The 19,272-nt window shown below is 44.8% G+C and overlaps 1 protein-coding gene across 1 annotated transcript in view; it reads right to left on the bottom strand.

Moving 5' to 3' along the window:
- Positions 1–19,272, bottom strand: part of FAAH2 (fatty acid amide hydrolase 2) — a 47,456-nt gene that overhangs the window by 8,312 nt on the left and 19,872 nt on the right. The window contains exons 4-7 of the mRNA XM_015426532.1: positions 15,923–16,132; positions 12,417–12,536; positions 7,516–7,651; positions 7,095–7,212 (exon numbers count right to left, since the gene is read on the bottom strand). Of these exons, the coding sequence (XP_015282018.1) occupies positions 7,095–7,212; positions 7,516–7,651; positions 12,417–12,536; positions 15,923–16,132 (584 nt within the window). The remainder of the gene's footprint in view (positions 1–7,094; positions 7,213–7,515; positions 7,652–12,416; positions 12,537–15,922; positions 16,133–19,272) is intronic.

Below are 19,272 nucleotides of genomic sequence, written 5' to 3'. Positions count from 1 at the left end.
AGCTGAGTTAGTGTGAGCTAGTTCGCAGTTTTTTGGCCTCTGGCTCACACATTTTTGCCTTAGTTCAGGGAAGAAGGGCACCAGAGCAAACTAATGTATGCAGTAGCCAAATCGCTTGCTCACAACTTTAATGCCAGTAGCTCACAAAGTAGAATTTTTGCTTATAAGGCTCAACAGCTTAGAGGGAACATTGCAGTGCCTGCCCTTCTATAGTAACAGCGAGTAAGGCAGGAGAAGGGTGGCTGTAGGCCAAAGGCCCTCTAAGCAGATAACACTCTTTGCCGAAAAGGAAGATTTCCAAGGTTCCAGGCAGACGGCAGGCAAAACATGTTGTCTTTCCTACAGCTGAACAAGGCCTAATATCAGAAATGAAAATGACCGGGGCCCAACACAAACTAAGGCAAGCCCTGAAGGCCCTTCGGCCAGCTCTCAGAAGCATGCAGAAAGGTTGTGGCTTCTCGGCAGGTGTGGAAAGGTTATCTTGTGCCCCCTGAAAAGTGTTCTCTTCTTTACCACTCTAGTTTTAAAAGATTAATTTCCCCTGAAAAGCGTGCCTCTATCTATCTAGTACTCCTCATATGCCTATCGCCTTAAACAAAAGTTAGAACCAAAAATTATTTTTAGAAGCCCTTACCCAATATTATTTCTCTTATATTTGATTATTGTGCCTATGAATTTTGCTTTAATTCAAGCCCTAGCTTTCATCGATAATTTGCCTACTTCCACTCTCAGTGCTATGGCCGAGAAAACATCTAGCAGTAGTCAATGAACACACTCTATTATATCTGCCCTCCAAAACTGCCAAGGGAAGAATGTTCATTCTTGCCAAAGTAAAAGCTCTTCTTAGTTTTCGGACTGTCAACTGATAAAAATATTTCAGCACTTGCATCGAGAGGGTGATCCCCAAAAGGAGTGTCGAACATACCCTGCGTACCCTAATAGATATACTTGTAATATCCAGCTTCCTTACACACTTTTTTATTTGTCTTAAAATGTCTTCTGTTTCTGTATTCTTAATCATATCACTTGTTCTTCCTAGGCATTTCATTTTCTTTTCCAGTAGTTGATCCCATTGGCTATAATGTTTATCTGCCTGGATAAGCCCAAGCAGAGTAGGTCCTCCCTCAGATTTTAAAATCTTTACTTTGAAGACAAATGCTTGCTTTAATTCAAGCCCTATCTTCCATTGATAATTTGCCTAGTTCCGCTCTCAGTGCTATGCCCAAGACACATCTAGGAGTAGCCAATAAGTGTCAGAAAAAGTTATACTGGATGGAATCCATTTTTTCAGACACGGCCTGAACCCAAATTTCCGCTCTGTACAGGAATTGGTTTTAGAACCTTAGCATTAAGTAAAGGCCGAGGGGACAAATTCTCCTCCTGATAAGTAGAAGTATTTTACAACTGTCTTCCCTACTCCCAAGGCTGTGTTCCTTGCTAGATCCAGGTGTATTTTCCATGTAAGAGATGCTTCAAAGTGGACTCCCAGATACTTAAATGGATTGACCTGTTCCATAGGTTGGCCTGCTATGTCCCATTTGAAGATCTCCCCCTTTTTCCTTTTGGTGAATACTATGACCTTGGATTTCACCATGTTGATGGACAAGCCCTCATGATAACAGTAAAGCCTGAAATTTTTTATCAGCTTGCAGAAGCCCTCTATTGATCTAGACATCACTGTATCATAAGCATGCAGAAGTATTGGAACTTTGTGCTCGGATAAATGCGGAAGACGACATGCTTCCTTCAAGAGACAGGGTCTGAAGTCATTTATATATAAATTGAACAACAGGGGTGCAAGTAAACATCCCTGCTTGATGCCTTTATCTAGGATAAACAGCTCTGATAGCTGTCCTAACTTCCCGCGTCTAACCCAGGTGGAAGGGTGGTTATAGAGCTGTTGAATTAAGTAAAGGAGATGTGATTCAGTGCCATATTTCTTTACCTTTTACCATAGCTGGGGTCTAGAGATTGTATCAAATGCTGATTTTAGGTCCATGAAGGCAGTTGTCAACATGCTTTCTCCAGAACTCATGTATTTATCAACCAAGATCTGGAGGGCAAGGTACTTGCTCCTTTTCTAAAACCAGCCTGTTCATTTCAGAAAATGTTATTTCCTTCAACCCAATATCCCAACTTTTCAAGAAGTATTGCAGTGTAATGTTTCCCTATAGTGGACAGTAAACTTACTGGACAGTAATATATGAGGTCAGTCAGGTCCCTTTTACAGATTGGAACAATTATTGCTTATGTCAGACTTTGGCATACTTCCTGTCTTATTTCAGTGAAAAAACGGCCAAAATCTGTGCCCAACAAGCTGGGTCAATTTTGAATAGTTCTGCTGGGTGCTTTCCCCTTTTTTGTTATTTAATTAAAGTCCTGACCTCACTGACTGTTACCGGGAACCATTCCTTCACACCAGATGGCAACATTAGCCTACCTATTTCTATTTCCATTTGTGAAAATAAAGGTAAAAAAAAGCTTCCCAAACAGTGGCTGGAATATGAGCCGTGTGTTTAATCCTTTTGCAATTGTGATCCAGATATTTCCCCCCATTTTTTGTTTTTATGACCCAGAGCAGACTTCCTCAATCTCTTTTCTGGGCCTCAGGCTTCTGAAATTTCATTTTTTTAAATATCATTTTTCCAATTTCAACATATTTGGCAAAATCTCTGCTCTGTTTAAGTTCTTAAACTGTCTACATAGGCACATGACTGATCTTTTGAGTACCTTACAGTAAGAATCGTACCAATTATTTCTGTCGGTTGTACCCTGTCCTGTGGGCTCTGCTGTCACCAAGGAAGGCTTTAAAAAGTCAAATAAATCCATTAAAAACCCATACTCTCAATTATTTGGGAACCTGTATATCTGGTTTTTATCAAATCCATTTGTGTTTTCCCTTGCTTCAACTGCTTCACACCACCTCAATGAACAAGGTGTTATGTGTCTGGGTTAGTGCTAAGTTTGTCACCTGAGAAACAACATCTAGATGTAATAATTTGTACAGAGTAATGATCACCTCCCCCCCAAAGACCAACCCCCCCCCCCCCAAAAAAATCCTTCACTTTCAGGGATTCCACTCTTCTGAGTAAGTCAGCAGAAGCAACAAAATAGTCTATTACACTCGTCCCTAGATGATTTATACAGGTTAAAATTGCCTTTTCCATCAAACTGTGTGCATCCATTAATTTTCTTATCTTTAGATATTCTGTAACTCACAATTGGAAAGTTCTTTATCTTTTATGGCTTTTCAAAGAAAGGTCCTCGTTTGTCTCCCCAACTCTAGCATTAAAATCTCTGGCCATAAGTACTATGGCTGCAGGATGAATCCTGGCCAAAGATTCCAGGTAGTCCTCTAACTGGGTCCAGCACTGGGATATTTTAAATTTATGGATATATATGGAGATGTGGATATATATGTCTATATATATCCACATGGATATATATGGAGATAGATATTCACCAGAATGACAGAAAACTCCATAAACTCCAGTAATAAAGCCATTGCGTAGGGAGGGCTATCAGGCAACTCAGTAATCCTGATTTAGAGGATTACTGAGATCAGACAGATCATCCCCCCAGAGCACCTTCCACTTTCCCCAGTATCTGCTGCAGATAAAAAATACAGGGTGAAGCCAGAGACATAAACTTTACTCTTCACCCATGTTTCCTGAAGTAGTATTAGGTCAAGTCTACTCAGGCATTCTTTAACATCGCTTGACCTCATCCTAGCAACCCACCCAGTCATGTTCCAGAATAATATTCTCAGCCAGTCCTTTTTCTTTTCCCTTTAGAGACTGAATCCCCAGCTGAACCATCCAGAAACCTGTGACTGAAAGGACTCAAGGGCAGACCTGAGGGGCTGTTTGAAGGCATCTCGACTATGCAGGACAGTTCATCTGGTTTACGGTCAGCTTGTGTTTTAATGTCATATAGAGTAGTAGTTTATGTGGGGAGAGGCTCCCGAAGCTACCCTGGAAATTTGGAGCCTCTCCCTCAAACCCCCTCCCCCCCAGAGCCACTAACAGCACCGTGGGGAAAAAAGTAACTTTTTCCCCACCATAGAGAACAATGGAGGGGATGGTGGCAACCTGTTTGGGGGCTCGTAGAATTTGACCCCCCTGGTCCAATGTTCTTGAAACTTGGTGGGTACCTTTGGGAGACGCTCCAGCAGCTATCCTGAGAGTTTGAAGCATCTCCCTCAAACCCCCTCCCCTCCAGCCCCCAGAATATATCCTATGTTTTTGCCATTGACTTCAATGGCCCATAGGATATAATGGGGCTGAATTGCCACCAAATTTCGGCGGTAATTCAGTGACAAGCCAATTCAGATCAGAGAATCTGAATCGGCCCGCAGCAGCCCGAAAGGGGCCTGAATGGGCCATTTTCGGGGGTGCATTCGGTTCAGACGAACCGAATGCACATCCCTAGTACTAATGTTGGTAAAAATGAAGTCGAACTCTATTCCCGCTCAGGAAACCTGGAATTCTTTCCACAAATTTTAAGTCAATGGAAGATGGATGTTTATGTAGCAGATAAGACAGGTGTTCTCTAACTGCTCATTTATTCATCCAGCTTATCATTTGACCATTATAGGGCAGGATGTTCAGTACTATTTTGTTACTATCAAGGATCAAAGGGTGAGCAAGGAGATCCAAATTTGATACAGGGTTACCCTCCCCCCATCATTTTCTTATATCAGTCACCCATCCTCCTCATCCTTACCCTTAGATTGATAAATCAGCCCTTCTCCTTGTTTACTTAACTCTTGCTTTCTCATCGGCATAGTAGATGTCACTGTTCCTTTCGTTTCTAAATTTCTACATCCCTTGCACCCCATGCTGTCCTTACTCCCCTTTACCAGAAAAACTTCAATACGTTTTGATAATGTGTCTAATTTCTCAAAGATTTTCCTTAGAGTGTTAAATATTAAAAGCGTCTGATTTGTCAGCACTTTCAGGTCTATTTGTTGTTTTTTCGATTTTTTTCTTTTATTCCAGGAGTTCATCTATAATACCAGTATGAGTAGGGGAAGAAATATTCAAGGGACAGGGACACACACACACACACACACACACACACACACACACACGACCTTGTCTTTAGGAGAAAGAGATCTAATAGATTGTGGCAAAAAAATTCTCCATCTTGTTCTGCTTAGAAGGGGCAAATCCTCACCGAGGGGGTGTACCCTTTCCTTTCTCATTTTCATATGTGATGCTACTCTACAAGACAGACAGCTGAAATATATTTAAAATGAAATCAATAAAATATCTTTAATATCTAGCTAATTTCCCACTTAGTTTATTATTCTAAAACACACATTGGTTTTCAATAGTTAAAATGCCTAAGACCAAGCCCTTTGCCGCTTGTCTCTCATTAGTACTCACTCGGAGCTTTTAGATAACCTAAACTTGCTTAACCTAACACTGTTTGAATTAAAACCTAGCAGAACAGTAAAAACCAGTGGAGCCCCAACCAGAATGGCCTTAAAAGGGGTTGTAAGGGTTAAGGCAGGAGCTGCGGTGGCTCAAGTGGTTAAGACGCTGAACTGCAGGCTGTGGAAGGTCGGTAGTTCAGCAGTTTGAGACCCGAGTTTGCCGCATGACGGAGTGAGCTCCCGTCTCTAGTTCCAGCTCCTGCCAACCTAGCAGTTCGAAAGCAAGAAATTGCAAGTAGATAAATAGGTACCACTTCAGTGGGAAGGTAACAGCGTTCTGTGCACCTCGGTGTTTAGTCATGCCGGCCACATGACCATGGAAACATCTTCGGACTGCGCTGGCTCTTCGGCTTTGAAACGGAGATGAGCACCGCAACCCTAGAGTCGGACTCGACTGGCTTTCGAGCAAGGGAACCTTTACCATTTTAAGGGTTAAGGCAATTATGGACCATAAAAAAAGAAAACAGACACAAGAAAAAGCGGTAAATCCTTCCCAGTTTCCCCCCACCTCTCCTTTGCTTCCCCTTTCCTCCAGGTGACTCAAGCTTCACTTAACTCTACCACACCTTCACCCTGCCACATCCTGTCATAACCTACCAAAGAGAAAGTTAACAGAGGACAGAATATTTCTATAATCGATTCTAGAACAGAAACAGTCTAAATGACAAGACCCCCAGTAGCGAACAGTGGCTGCTGCAGCAATTTAATTGGTTAGGATTAAAGGAGAAAGAAAAACCTCCTCCAAACTGTTTGTAATTACGGAGAATGCCTTCGATAAGACTGACAAGGGAACTTCTGACCAACGCTCCATCTAGTCTAGCCCGCTGCTTCACACAGAGGCCAACCCAATGCTCCAAGAAGGCCTACCAAAGCAGGGCACGGAGTCCAAGCCTCCCTCTGTTGCTGACTTCCAGCAATGGTTTCCAAATGTTTGCCTCTGAAACCTCCATGTTCACTTTGTCATCATGGTCAAGAGCTATCACATGAATCTGCCTTATCCTGAATCAGACCCTTGGGCCATCAAGGTCAGTACTATCTAGTTGGACTGGAAGCAGCTCTCCATGGTCTCAGGTTGAGGTCTTTTACATTGCCTCCCTGATCCTTGCAGGAGACTGAACCAAATTGGCTGAAACTGGCCTCCCCCCCTCTGATGGATTGCAGGAGACTGAACCTGGGACCCTGCGCATGCCAAGCAGATGCTCTACCCCTGAGCGATGCCCCCCCCCATCAAGGGACCAGTCCTCCACAGATGTCCATAGCCCCCTTTCAAACCCACCTAAACTAACGGTGATCCACCACATCCCACAGCAGTGAATCCCGCAAGCTGATCTCTCTTTCAATGACAAGTGGCTTCCTTTTGTCTGCCCCTTAGTTTGGAAGATGGAGCGCCGCAGCACCCCCTTAAGCTTGCCATTTTTTATTTCCTTTAGTAAAAAGACACAGGGCACAGTAGATGCTCAGTCTGTTCTTCTCTTCAGTGGGCATCTCCCATTACCTCTTGAGCTTCTGGCCAGGCACAGTACCCAAACGCAAAGGGTACATGAGAGCATACAGAGAATAAATTCACCAAGGCTGAGCTGCCATTTATTTAAACATCCTGTTAGAATGATTGGACTCCAGTGTTTGAATAACACTGTAGGGCCTTCCCTCTCACCTTCCGCTGAGCTTGAAGGAGTTCTTTGTCCACTGGGGAAACAAAAGGGGAACCCCCATCATGCTCCATAAAGTAGAATTTTACTTTCTCCAGGGATACCTTTTCATCTAACTTCAGTCTGAACAGGAACAAAAAGAAAACAACAGATTAGGGGGGGAGGAGCCCTCTGAACCAATTTCCCTTAAAGGGGCATCTACAGGGGGCTGCAGCCAATGGACATCCTAGTTGTCATCACCTGCCTTTGGTGGAACTTCCTAACACACCAATGAGAAGTGTGCGAGCACCTTGTGGCTTTCTACGACAAGGGGGCAAAAAAAAAAAGGCCAACAATATCAATGTTTGGTACCAAAATAAACTTCGTACATCCTAGAAGTTATATTGGGATTACTCTATACGGGGGAAAGGAATGTGAGTCACCTACCTTGCAATGCCTGGTCCAGCCATGATCCTCAACATGGGCTCCAGATCTTCTGCGTAACGGCACATGGGGCCCGTGCACAGGAAATTTACCCGCACACCCTGAGCAATGGGGAACTGGCCATCGTTAGGCACGACACCTAGACAGAGAGGCACAGAGATGATTTTTCTGCAACAAAGCACACCGCTTTGAACTCAACAACGTTTGGGTCCTGTGGCACCTTTAAGACCAACAAAGTTTCATTCTAAATATAAGCTTCCAATTCAATTCAATTCTTTGTTATGGCACCGAGCCAGCAAATCAGTAACATCGTACAAAACCAATATAAGCAATTTGTTAAAATACAAATATACAAACATAAGCTTTTTTGTGCATGCACACTTCTTGATACTGGACTCAAACTTTGTTCTGTTGCTTCAGACCAACATGTCTACCCACCTGAATCTACCCTTTGAACACAGTTTGACTGGCATTCCCTGGCAAGGAAGAACATGAAAACAACAGTATAAATATTTACTGCACAGTGCACCAGATAAAGAGTAAAACCAGCATACATTCATGAAAAATAAAAATGTCATATACAGGAAGTGACTGGAGTTGCATGTACACTGCTTACAAGATGTCTAGTATTTTCCCGTATTTCCATGATGTTTTGTGCTTTCATGCCCAATAAAGGTTTTGTGTGTGTGCTTACAAGATGTCAACGATGGTTTCACATAAAAATATATAACCACTAAGCTAGATGTGTTTCAACCCTAATGGCCTTCTTCAGAATATTGGCTCAGAGATATTATCCTTGATGAGTGTTGGCTCCTTAATATTCATGGGTCTGTTTTAGTCTTTATTTGGAGCCTTACTCTAGAGTGAAGTATAACATCTTTTACCTTTTATGTGTGTCTAACATGATTTAGACCAGGGGTGTCAAACATGTGGCCTGGGGGCCGGATTAGGCCCCCGGAGGGCTTCTATCCTTCTATGAGGCCTGCAGTGGAACTGGTTGTCTTCTGCTTCTTCTTCCAGTTCTGCTGCTGCTGCGTCATCGTAGGTTTGCAGCTTACAGATACACACCTGAACAGCATACTCAAGATTGCAACAGCACAGACATTTTGATGCAATAATTCAGAGCAAGAGGTGTCAGTTATCAGACACTGTTAAATAAACAAAATATTGCAAGAGTGCTAATGTTTTAAGCATGTTTTTAGTTTAAGTTTAAAAAAACCTTTGTGTTTGTGTCCTTTATAAAGTTTATATCTCCGTTACCTGGCATTACATTTTATGACACACATGGCCTGGCCCAGCAAGGTCTCATTTATGTCAGATCCGGCCCTCATAACAAATGAGTTCGACACCCCTGGTTTAGACTACTGAAGAAGGCCCTCAGGGCTGAAATGCGTCTGGCTTAGTGGTTATATATTTTTATGTGAAACCGCTGTTGGCATCTTGTAATCACTGTACATGCAATTCTAATAGGTTGCTGTATATGATAGCTTTATTTTTCATGAATGTATGCTGTTTTTAATCTTTATCTGGTGCACTGTGCAATTAATATTTATATTATTTCTTTCATGTTCTTGCTACTCAACCTTTTCAGCACCTAACTTGATCTTCAAGTTGGGTTTGTTTCCCTTTCATCATATCCCCATTCTCTGGCAAGGAGTCAGAGCGTTGTTCTTGAGAGAAAGAGAATAACTGGACAGGGATTCCCATGCTCATAAAAAAAAAGTTTAGTACTATATTTCAGGACTTCTTTGGATACAGCTGCAAGTTTAACTCGTGTTCAGCTTTTTAGCTACAAAAAATGCCACTGGTACGAAAGGTTTACTTAACGAAGAGGGCAGGTCCTCCACAAAAACTTCTGGGCTCTTCTGAACTGTGAGACTGAGTATCAGAGAACCCCAAACACTAGCGTCTTGAGGTCTGGAGTAAATTTTGAGATGCTGTGCGGTATAACAGATTAGAACGCTGGACTCCGAACCAGGAGTTCTGCATTCAAATCCATGTTCAGCCAGGAAGTATGCTGGGTGATCTTGGGCCAGTCACTCTTTGTCCAGACGTAACGACAAGTACCCAAAACTAAGGAATTGGAGATTGGCTGTGAGGCTTTTGCGAGCTATTTTGCAGATAAAGTCTTGTTGCTCCGCCGTGACCCTCCCGCCACAGTTGATACAGTAGATGAACTCGAGGCTCCATGTGCGTCTTCTTGTCAAGTTCTGGATTATTTCAGTCCACTCAGCCTAGAGGAGGTCGACAAATTACTCTTAACTGTTTGCCCTACCACCTGCAGCCTTGATCCGTGTCCATCGTGGCTAATTAAAGCCGGCTGCGACATGCTGCCCCATCTTCACTCCAGGGCTTCTGAGATTACACTAAGCATTGCTTACACATTTTGTACAGCTAATTTTGCTTGAAGGAGGCAGTGGTACACCCTCTCTTTAAAAAAAGACATCTCTGGACTGGGCTGAATTGGCTAGCTATCGGCTGGTGTCCAATTTGCCATATTTGGGCAAATTAATTGAGAGGGTGGTAGTGATTCAGTTGCAGGGTTTTTTGGATGACACCTCCGCATTAGATCCCTTCCAGTTCAGCTTCCAACCAGGTCATCTGGATCAGGGCGGCTTGGTGTTGTTGTTGTTGTTGGACCTGTTGGCAGCATTCAACACGGTTGACTACCAACTACTGACCCACTGCTCCGCCGACACTGGGACTCAAGGGTTTGCCTTGCAGTGGCTTACCTCGTTTCTTCAGGGTCGGGGACAAAGGGTGGCCATTGGGGAACAACTGTCCCAAAGGCACCCGCTAATTTGCGGAGTGCCTCAAGGAGCGGTGCTTTCCCCGATGTTATTTAACATCTACATGCGCCCGCTTGCCCAGAGGCATGGGCTAGGGTGTCACCAATACGCGGATGACACCCAGCTCTATCTGCTGTTGGACAGCCAGTCTGGCTGTAACCCAGAAGATCTGGACCTGGCACTGAAAGCTGTGGCTGGTTGGCTCAGACTGAGTCGACTGAAATTGAATCCGACAAAGACGGAGGTCCTGTGCCTGAGTTGGAGTGGCCCGAGGGTAGGGATCCCACTCCCTACCTTCAATGGGGCGCCATTGGTGCCAGCGCCAGAGGTTAGGAGTTTGGGAGTGCTCCTGGATGCCTCCTTAACAATGGAAGCCCAGGTAGCAGCCACTGCAAAGTCAGCCTTTTATCATCTTCGGTTGATCAAGCAGTTGGTTCCCTTCTTGAACACAATGATCTGGCAACAGTGATCCATGAAATGGTCACCTCGAGATTGGATTACTGTAATGTAAAGGTCCAGAGCAGCGGTGGCTCAAGTGGTTAAGACGCTGAACTGCAGGCTGTGGGAGGTCGGTAGTTCACCAGTTCGAGACCCGGGTGCCGCATGACGGGGTGAGCTCCCGTCTCTAGTTTCAGCTCCTGCCAACCTAGCAGTTTGAAAGCAAGAAATTGCAAGTAGATAAATAGGTACCACTTCAGTGGGAAGGTAACAGCGTTCCGTGCGCCTTGGTGTTTAGTCATGCCGGCCACATGAGCACAGAAATGTCTTCGGACAGCGCTGGCTCTTCGGCTTTGAAACGGAGATGAGCACCGCAACCCTAGAGTCAGATTTGACTGGCTTTTGAGCAAGGGAACCTTTACCTTTAATACTCTCTACATGGGGCTGCCCTTGTCCCAAATCCGGAAGCTGCAGCTGGTGCAGAATGCGATGGCCAGGCTGCTGTTGGGCCTTCCTATGCGAGAGCACATCTGGCCTGCACTAAAAGCACTGCACTGGCTGTTTACAGCATACCGAATTCAGTTCAAGGAGCTGGTTTAAAGCCTTACACCCCTACATGACCAGAGACCTACATACCTAATGGACCGCCTTTCCCCACATGTTCCCCACAGAGCACTGCGTTCAGGGATGCAAAATCGGTTGGTCCTCCCTGGCCCCAAGGATGCTAGGCTGGCTACAACCAGGGCCAGGGCCTTCTCGATGGTGACTCCATACTGGTGGAATGAGCTCCCGGAAGAGATCAGGGCCCTACTGGACCTTTTACAGTTCCACAGGGCCTGAAAGACGGAGCTCTTCTGCCAGGCTTTTAGTTGAGGCAGCGGGCATACTCCTTTGTATCTGTCTACTGGGAACCCATCCGGCTCCATCACTCCTTGGCAAATAGAAGGGGAAGTCGTGGAAGTGGTGACAGACTTCGCTCCAAAGCAGCCATTTCCTCCAGGACAGGCCTGTAGACAGGATTTTTTTTTTGCTTGTCGGGCATATTTTTTTCTTGTGGGGCAGGTAAAGGTTCCCTTGCTCCAAAGCCAGTCGAATCCGACTCCAGGGTTGCAGTGCTCATCTCCGTTTCCAAGCCGAAGAGCCAGCGCTGTCCGAAGACGTTTCTGTGGTCATGTGGCCAGCATGACTAAACACCAAGGCGCACGGAACGCTGTTACCTTCCCACCGAAGTGGTACCTACTTGCAGTTTCTTGCTTTTGAACTGCTAGGTTGGCAGGAGCTGGAACTAGAGATGGGAGCTCACTCCATCTTGCGTCACCCGGGTCTTGAACTGCTGAACTACTGACCTTCCACAGCCTGCAGTTTTTCCACAGCCTGCAGTTTAGCGTCTTAACCACTTGAGCCACCGCAGCTCCTTATTATAAAATTGTTTTATACCTTTGTGTAAACCGCCCTGAGCCTGCTAATGACCTTGTGAGAACAGAAGCAAGTGTAACCTCACAACTCTTCCCCGACTTCCTTGCTGAAAGGGTACAATGAGGGTCTAACAAACAACCTTTTAAGAAAAATGTCAAGCACTTGAATGAAAGGAAATGGGTCCCGCTGCTTAAGATGAGAGCATAGGGAAGATTCTTTTTCCCTTCAAAGAATGCTCAGTGAGAATGGGCCATTGGGTACCTGTGGTGGGCTTGTGTCCAAAGATGCCGTTGAAGAAAGCAGGCATCCGGATGCTGCCTCCGATATCCGAGCCCACACCAATCACGGAGCCGGCAGCTCCCAAGATGGAGCCTTCTCCCCCTGCAAGAAAGCAACACTCAGATTGACAGAGCAGCACAAGACAGAAGTGGAGCAACTGATATGCACAGGATCTGCTCTGCGAGCTCTCTCACACACATATACCAGGGCACCACCTTCAGGGATGACATCACTCACCACCTTTATTTAACCCTCCTCCCTCCGTTTTGATCCCATGTGGTTTCTGAGGATCTGCTGACCCAGGAATAAAACTGGGGAGGAGGAAGCAGGAGAAGGAAAAATGTTCCACTCCATGAAATCCATGGATGGTGGAATACGTACCAATTTTTTTACTCCAACATGTGTCTTCTTGTGCTTAACTACACTGGTGTGGATCCTACCCCTATCCTACCCCTCCACTGGCCAAACTTTGAAGCCTTCCTCCAGCATGACGAGATGTCCTCCAACTTAAGAGGCTCTTTCTCCAACCTGCCTGGAGGAAGGTACCCCAGAAGATAGCTGGATCCATGCCACTGAGCCCCATTTGCCATACGGTTGCCCACTCATCAAACATGGAGAGATCTTTTTGGATTTCTTTTTTTTGGGGGGGGGTTCACCATCCTGAGTAATTCTGGTATCACTTTCAGACTTGACTCATACGCCACTCGCTCCCCAGATCATTCATGGACAAATTAAGTCGCATCTACCCATGATCTAATACTAAATCTTGTGGGTCCCCACTGCTTATTTCACTTAGTTGTTAACCCTCTCAAAGAACTCCAAAAGGTCAATGAGACAGGACTCTCCTTTGCAGAAGCCGTGGTGATCTTCCCTCAGCAGGTTTTGTTCCTCTGTGGGCTTAACGTTTCTATCTTTAGCAAGTTTCTACTAACTTACACCCAGAACAGACACAAGACAAACTGGCCTGTAATTTGATGGACCCCTTTTGGACCCCTTTTTCAGGGCTGCCGAGAGCCACCACGGGCCCCCGGACAAAGATTCCATCTGGGCCCTCCCCTCTATGACCTTGACCCAAAGCAAATATAACAAAACGAACAAATCACTTGGCTTGTTGTTACCATGAATCTATAGTAATAAAATAATTGGCCTGTCTGTCCATGTTTGTTTATGTATCTGTTTAATTTCCTGCCAACCTAGCAGTTTGAAAGCAAGAAATTGCAAGTAGATAAATAGGTACCACTTCGGTGGGAAGGTAACAGCGTTCCGTGCGCCTTGGTGTTTAGTCATGCCAGCCACATGACCACGGAAATGTCTTCGGACAGCGCTGGTTTTTTCGCCCCCGTTTTCAGTGCTACCGAGATCCACCACGGGCCTCCAGACAAAGATTCCATCTGGGCCCTCCCCTATATGACCTTGACCCAAAGCAAATATCATAACAAAATGAAAAGATCACTTGGCTTGTTGATACCATGAATCTATAGTAATAAAATAATTGGCCTGTCTGTCCATGTTTGTTTATGTATCTGTTTACTTTAATTATATCCCACTTTTCTCCCCAGTGGGGACCCAAAGCGGCTTACATCATTCTCCTCTCCTCTATTTTATCCTCACAACAACCCTATGAGGTAGGTTAGGCAGAGAGTGTGTGACTGGCCGAAAGTCACCCAGCAAGCTTTCATGGCAGAGTGGGGATTCACACCTGGGTTTCCCAGATCCTAGTCAGACACTTTAACCACTACAGCACACTGGCAGGCATAACTCATCAGAGACTAAAGCTAGGAGAGTCAAAACTGGCCACGAGCTTCAGGATGACTGTGGGAGTTCCATGGCCAACACTGAAAGGCATGGGAAGATCCCAGCCTAGGTGAGACAAACCACTCCCACACCATGCTATTTGCAACTGAAGCTGAGGGTCTCTGTGGCAGGCAGGCATAACTCAGAAAACAATGCTACATATCTGAAAACTGGCCACTTACCCCAGAATGATGACAGAAGTTACAGCACCAAAAATGAAGAGAACTGGAACACCCTGAATCAGGTTATCTTCATGATAGGCAACTTGTAATAAGAGAGCTTTGACGCAACTTGTCATGTGTCTCTAAGACCCAGATCCCCAACCTGCCACGGAAGGTTGCTGGGCGACACACTCTCAGCCAGACCTACCTCACAAGGCTGTCGTGAGGATAAAATGGAGGACAGGAGAACAATGCAGCTCTGGGTCCACACAGTGGGGAGAAAGACCGGGTATGGTATTTGTTATGGATCTAATTTTTAATGATATTTTAGAAGATCATGTCATTTGTCATATAGCAAAGTAGCCTTTACAAAGGGCTATTAGATCTTCCACCAGCACGTTAATGATTAACAACCCAGTGCCTGAACTGGGAGTTGTAACTTCTGTTCCACATGTATATCCACTAAAACAGATTAATGTTCCATTATCTTGCATCTAAAGGGTGGAGGAGCTGACATGGAGAAGAAACTTTTTACTACTTTTATTACATCATGGGGAAATATTAACTCCCTCCCTCTTCTGTTCATAATATTAACAAAGGTTTGCCATTATTCTGCTCTTTAAGTACATTCTGTCACCAAGCAGGATAGGGGTGAGAAGGTCTTGAGACCAAGAAGTCCAAGCAGGATAGGGGTGAGACGGTCTTGAGACTAGGAAGTGAAAATAAGGGGGGGGGACATGAAAAAATTGGTTGGGGGTAGATAGAAAGGAATGATAAAAGCATGGAAAAGAGAGAGGGAAATTAAGAAAAAGAGAGGGGAAGTTTGCTTTATCTTGCTGCAACACCCTAACTACCACTTTGCAAGATCTGGCTGAGCTGGGTGCAAGGAAAGGAAGAGAGAAAGGCTAGACTATTATTTAAAAATGACCCCATTTAGCAGGCTGCAGGCTGACAGTGTAGCAGCCATCAGCTGGGGTTGCTTGACTTGCTCCATCGCTGGATCAGTTGATGGGTTTATTATGATCTGTTAGGCAAGTTTGCTCCAGTCTTGGAGAAAGGGAAGTCTAGCCGAGAGTAGAGTGCCTTTTACTGTGCTCAGGCTTCCCTGCACCCCTAGTGGCTGCAGCCAGAACTGCATTAAAAGTAAGTGGGAAGATATTTGGCTGGGCGTAACATGAGGCTGGCTTCGAGGGTGCTCTAACTGACTTGGGCCCCCCTGAATTTTGCCCCCACATCACTCTCTGTTGGTGGCCCTGCCCTTTTTAAAAACCAATGTTCCATTTCCTACTCTCCAGTTCTCTGATAGGGAGACCAGTTATAGAGATGTTACATATACTAGATAGTCAAGCATTTCACATTTGAGTCCTTTAAGAACTTTTCTTGTACACAAAAGCTTCTGGTCTTCACCATCCATCCACTGTGCAGTCTCACCTGCCACATGCATACTTAACTCTCAGAAGGCTTGGTTAAGCCACAGCTCATTCATCCAGTGACTCAAGTATATACTTCTGAAGAGTACCTCCCCACACTCACCTGAACTGCCTCCCACTATGCATTCCAGGTCATACGGGTTGTTGGATCGGCCATAGACGCGGTTGCTCGACTCATACCACATGCACAGTTCGCTGCAGTTGGTCACGCCCAGCGGGATGGCACCAGCTTGCTTTAACCGTGACACTACTGTGGCATCTGTTGTAGAGATGATGTGGCGGCGGTTAACCAGGCCAGAGGTGTTGGGCATCCCTACCATGACAAGGGAAGCAACAAGTAAAATGAGACAGAGCTATCAAGATTACGTCCTGGCTGAGACCCCATGGATACAGAAGACTATGAGTCCAAAGCCCAAGGAAGTAGCTGCCTCCCAAAAGGTAACAGAGTTCTACTCTTCATTCTGTCACCACCTAAAAGTGACATGTGATACAGCAGAGACATATGACAATTCTGTGATCCTGCACAAGGCACAAGCCTTTGTTTCTGATGCTTCTCAGGTGTTTTTATTGTCAGAGAACAGCGTCTGGCCAGTGAGAAGTATGGCAAGCTGCCCACCTTGTTCAAATATTCTTCCTTGTTGAAGCAAAACACACCCACTCTGTTGTGCCAGGCAAAGCAACACGCAGAAGACAAAGGTCAACCTGAAGAGCTGATTTGGCTCATTCTATGCTTTATAAGGCCTTCTCCCTTCGAGCCTTGTCCTTACAAATGGCTTCTCCTTCCCTCCACACACCCCATTAGATTACATTATCTACAGGATTTACATACTACCCTTCTGCAAATGCACTTAAGGTGGTCTGCAAATACTCGACAAGAGAAATACCCAAGGATTCAACAGCAAGTTTCCTTCAGACCACCAGTGGCCTCTTCAGAAGCTGACGGCATGAGCTCTCTGACCTGCATGTACATTGCACAGGTAAAATTAAGAGAATCCTCTGACTATTTCCCATCCATATAGTGCCACAGTTTGTGTATTGTGTGCGTGGACTTTGCAAAGCAGCAAGATTGGGTAACACAAGGCTTGTTTTCTGGTGGTGTCCTGCTCCATCTCCCCCCCCCCCACACACACACCTGAAACTCCCACTCCACAGTATGGTAATGCAGAAACTGTTTGGGGAAGATAACGGCAGGAAAATACATTTTTTAGCCAACCCCCTTCAGCCTCTAGGCTGCAGTGAAAGGTTGAGGCAAGGGAGCTATTACCATTCAGAAATTTGTGCTGCATCTACCGCGCAAGAATTCTCCGTTTCCCTATCACTCCTGCTGTGAATGCAGAGGCCTTTGCATGGGCAAGGTAGAGTCCATATGAGAGTTTTGTGCACACTGTCAGCCATTTGTCCTGCATTTCCCCCCTGTGCCACTAGGGAGCTTTTCAAAAATCAGTAACTGTTGTTCCGGGTTGTCCAGAAAATACATTTCTTGACTAGACTGGTTCATTGTCAGGTTTATGGAGTGAAACTCATTGAATGCCTGTTGGAATGTGTCCAGGGCTTCTTTACCATGTGTCCAAACAATAAAAATATCATCAGAGTATCAGAGGTATAAGAGAGGTATGAGTGGGTGTGAGTTTAGGAAGTGTTGCTCCATGTCAACCATAAAGATGTTAGTACACTGTGCTCCACACTGCAGCCGAAAACAGAGACGATTTCTTGCCTTGCTACACATGCTAATATCATTCAGTTCTCACATCTGTTTGTACACTCTTGTGTTGTGCTGTATGCTAATCTGCTGCTATTCAGTAGCCTTAATCTAATCTTACCTATATTTATTGTTCAATTATTTATGCAACTTGACTCTAATTAGTCCTTCCTGGCAACACCCTCCCCACCGTCTACCTATATGGAATGGGCTGGTGACTTCTGTTTCAATGTATCTGAAGAAGTGTGCATCCACATGAAAGCTTATCCCCACTATAAGCCTTTGTTGGTCTTAAAGGTGCCACCGGACTCAAACTTTGTTCTGCTACTCACCCTGATTTCCGCAATTTCAACAGACCACAAGGTTCATAGTGTAAGAAGTGAATCATAGGTTGAAATTGCAGAAATCAGGGTCAGTGTATTTTTCAGGCATGTTTTCTTAAACAATTCTGTTTTTCATATGTGTTTTTATGGCTAGGCATTTGTGTAAATCTCTTCACAGTTCCACTTACACAGCCGGCAAATTGAAGAAGTCAAAGGAAACGCATCTTCCAAATATCTAGAATGGGCGTCTTTGCAAAGGCTGTTTGGAAAATGTTATGACCATGTTTTCTTAAACAATTCTGTTTTTCATATGTGTTTTTGTGGCTAGGCATTTGTGTAAATCTCTTCACAGTTCCACTTACACAGCCGGCAAATTGAAAAAGTCAAAGGAAACGCATCTTCCAAATATCTAGAATGGGAGTCTTTGCAAAGGCTGTTTGGGAAATGTTATGACTATGTGGACTCCTCCTATCAAGTTATCAAGTTACACTGAGTACATGGACTTTGTCTTATCTTCAAAGGAGGAAACATTGTATCTTATGCCTTATTATAGTTATGCAGTATGCATTAATGTTGTTGTTGTGACACCACCAACTTTATAATTGTTTAACATATTGTTTTGGCAATCTGTGATAGTGTTTTCTACTAGTGGAATTTGAATATTTGGGACTCCTGTGACACTAGTCTTTTTCCCTTGTTTTTTGAGGTTTGTTTTTTGGGCTGAGAGAGCTATGCCTGGCCCAAGATCACCCAGCTAGCTTCAAGCAGAGGAGTGGGGAATCAAACCTGGCTCTTCAGATTAGAGTCTGCCGCTCTTAACCACTACATCAAACTGGCTCTCGCTTAGCAAATAAATTAACCAAAAGCAAACAGGAGGATGCTGGTGTGGCAACTAGCCTCGTACAAACAAGACAGGTGCGAAATAAGATAAGAAGAAAATCAATATGCAGAACATAGGAGAGGAAGTCGGGGGAGGGGGGAACAGTTTAGGATGTAGGAGTCAGAATGCTGGCGTAGGACCTGGGAAGCTTGGGTTCAGATTGCCCTTATGTTACAAAGCTTAGTGGATAACCTGGGACCAGCTGCCCACTCTCAGCCTTACCTACCTCACAGACATTTGCGATGTGACGTTCCTGGAGTGAATCCTTTAATATAAGGGACCTCTCCAGCAATGCTCTCTCTAAGCTGTGGAGTCTTGTGAGCAAAAATTCAACTTTGTGAGTTACTGGCACTAATTTGTGAGCGGGCTACTGCATAAATCAGTTTGCTCTGAAGTCATCCTTCCTGCGCTAAGACAAAAACGTGTGAGCTGGAGGCTAAAACACTCTGAACCAGCTCACACTAACTCGGGTTAGAGGGAAAGCTGCTCTCCAGACAAAATCTCAAGTTTTGTCACCTGCCCATGGGCCCACCCACCAGTGACTGCAGCAG

This window comes from Gekko japonicus, unplaced genomic scaffold, assembly GCF_001447785.1.
Source record: "Gekko japonicus isolate JY-2015 unplaced genomic scaffold, Gekko_japonicus_V1.1 scaffold1313, whole genome shotgun sequence".
In the NCBI taxonomy this organism is placed as follows: Eukaryota; Metazoa; Chordata; class Lepidosauria; order Squamata; family Gekkonidae; genus Gekko; species Gekko japonicus.
The sequence above is the reverse complement of the archived record's forward strand: the minus strand, read 5'-3'. Positions and strand labels throughout refer to the sequence as shown.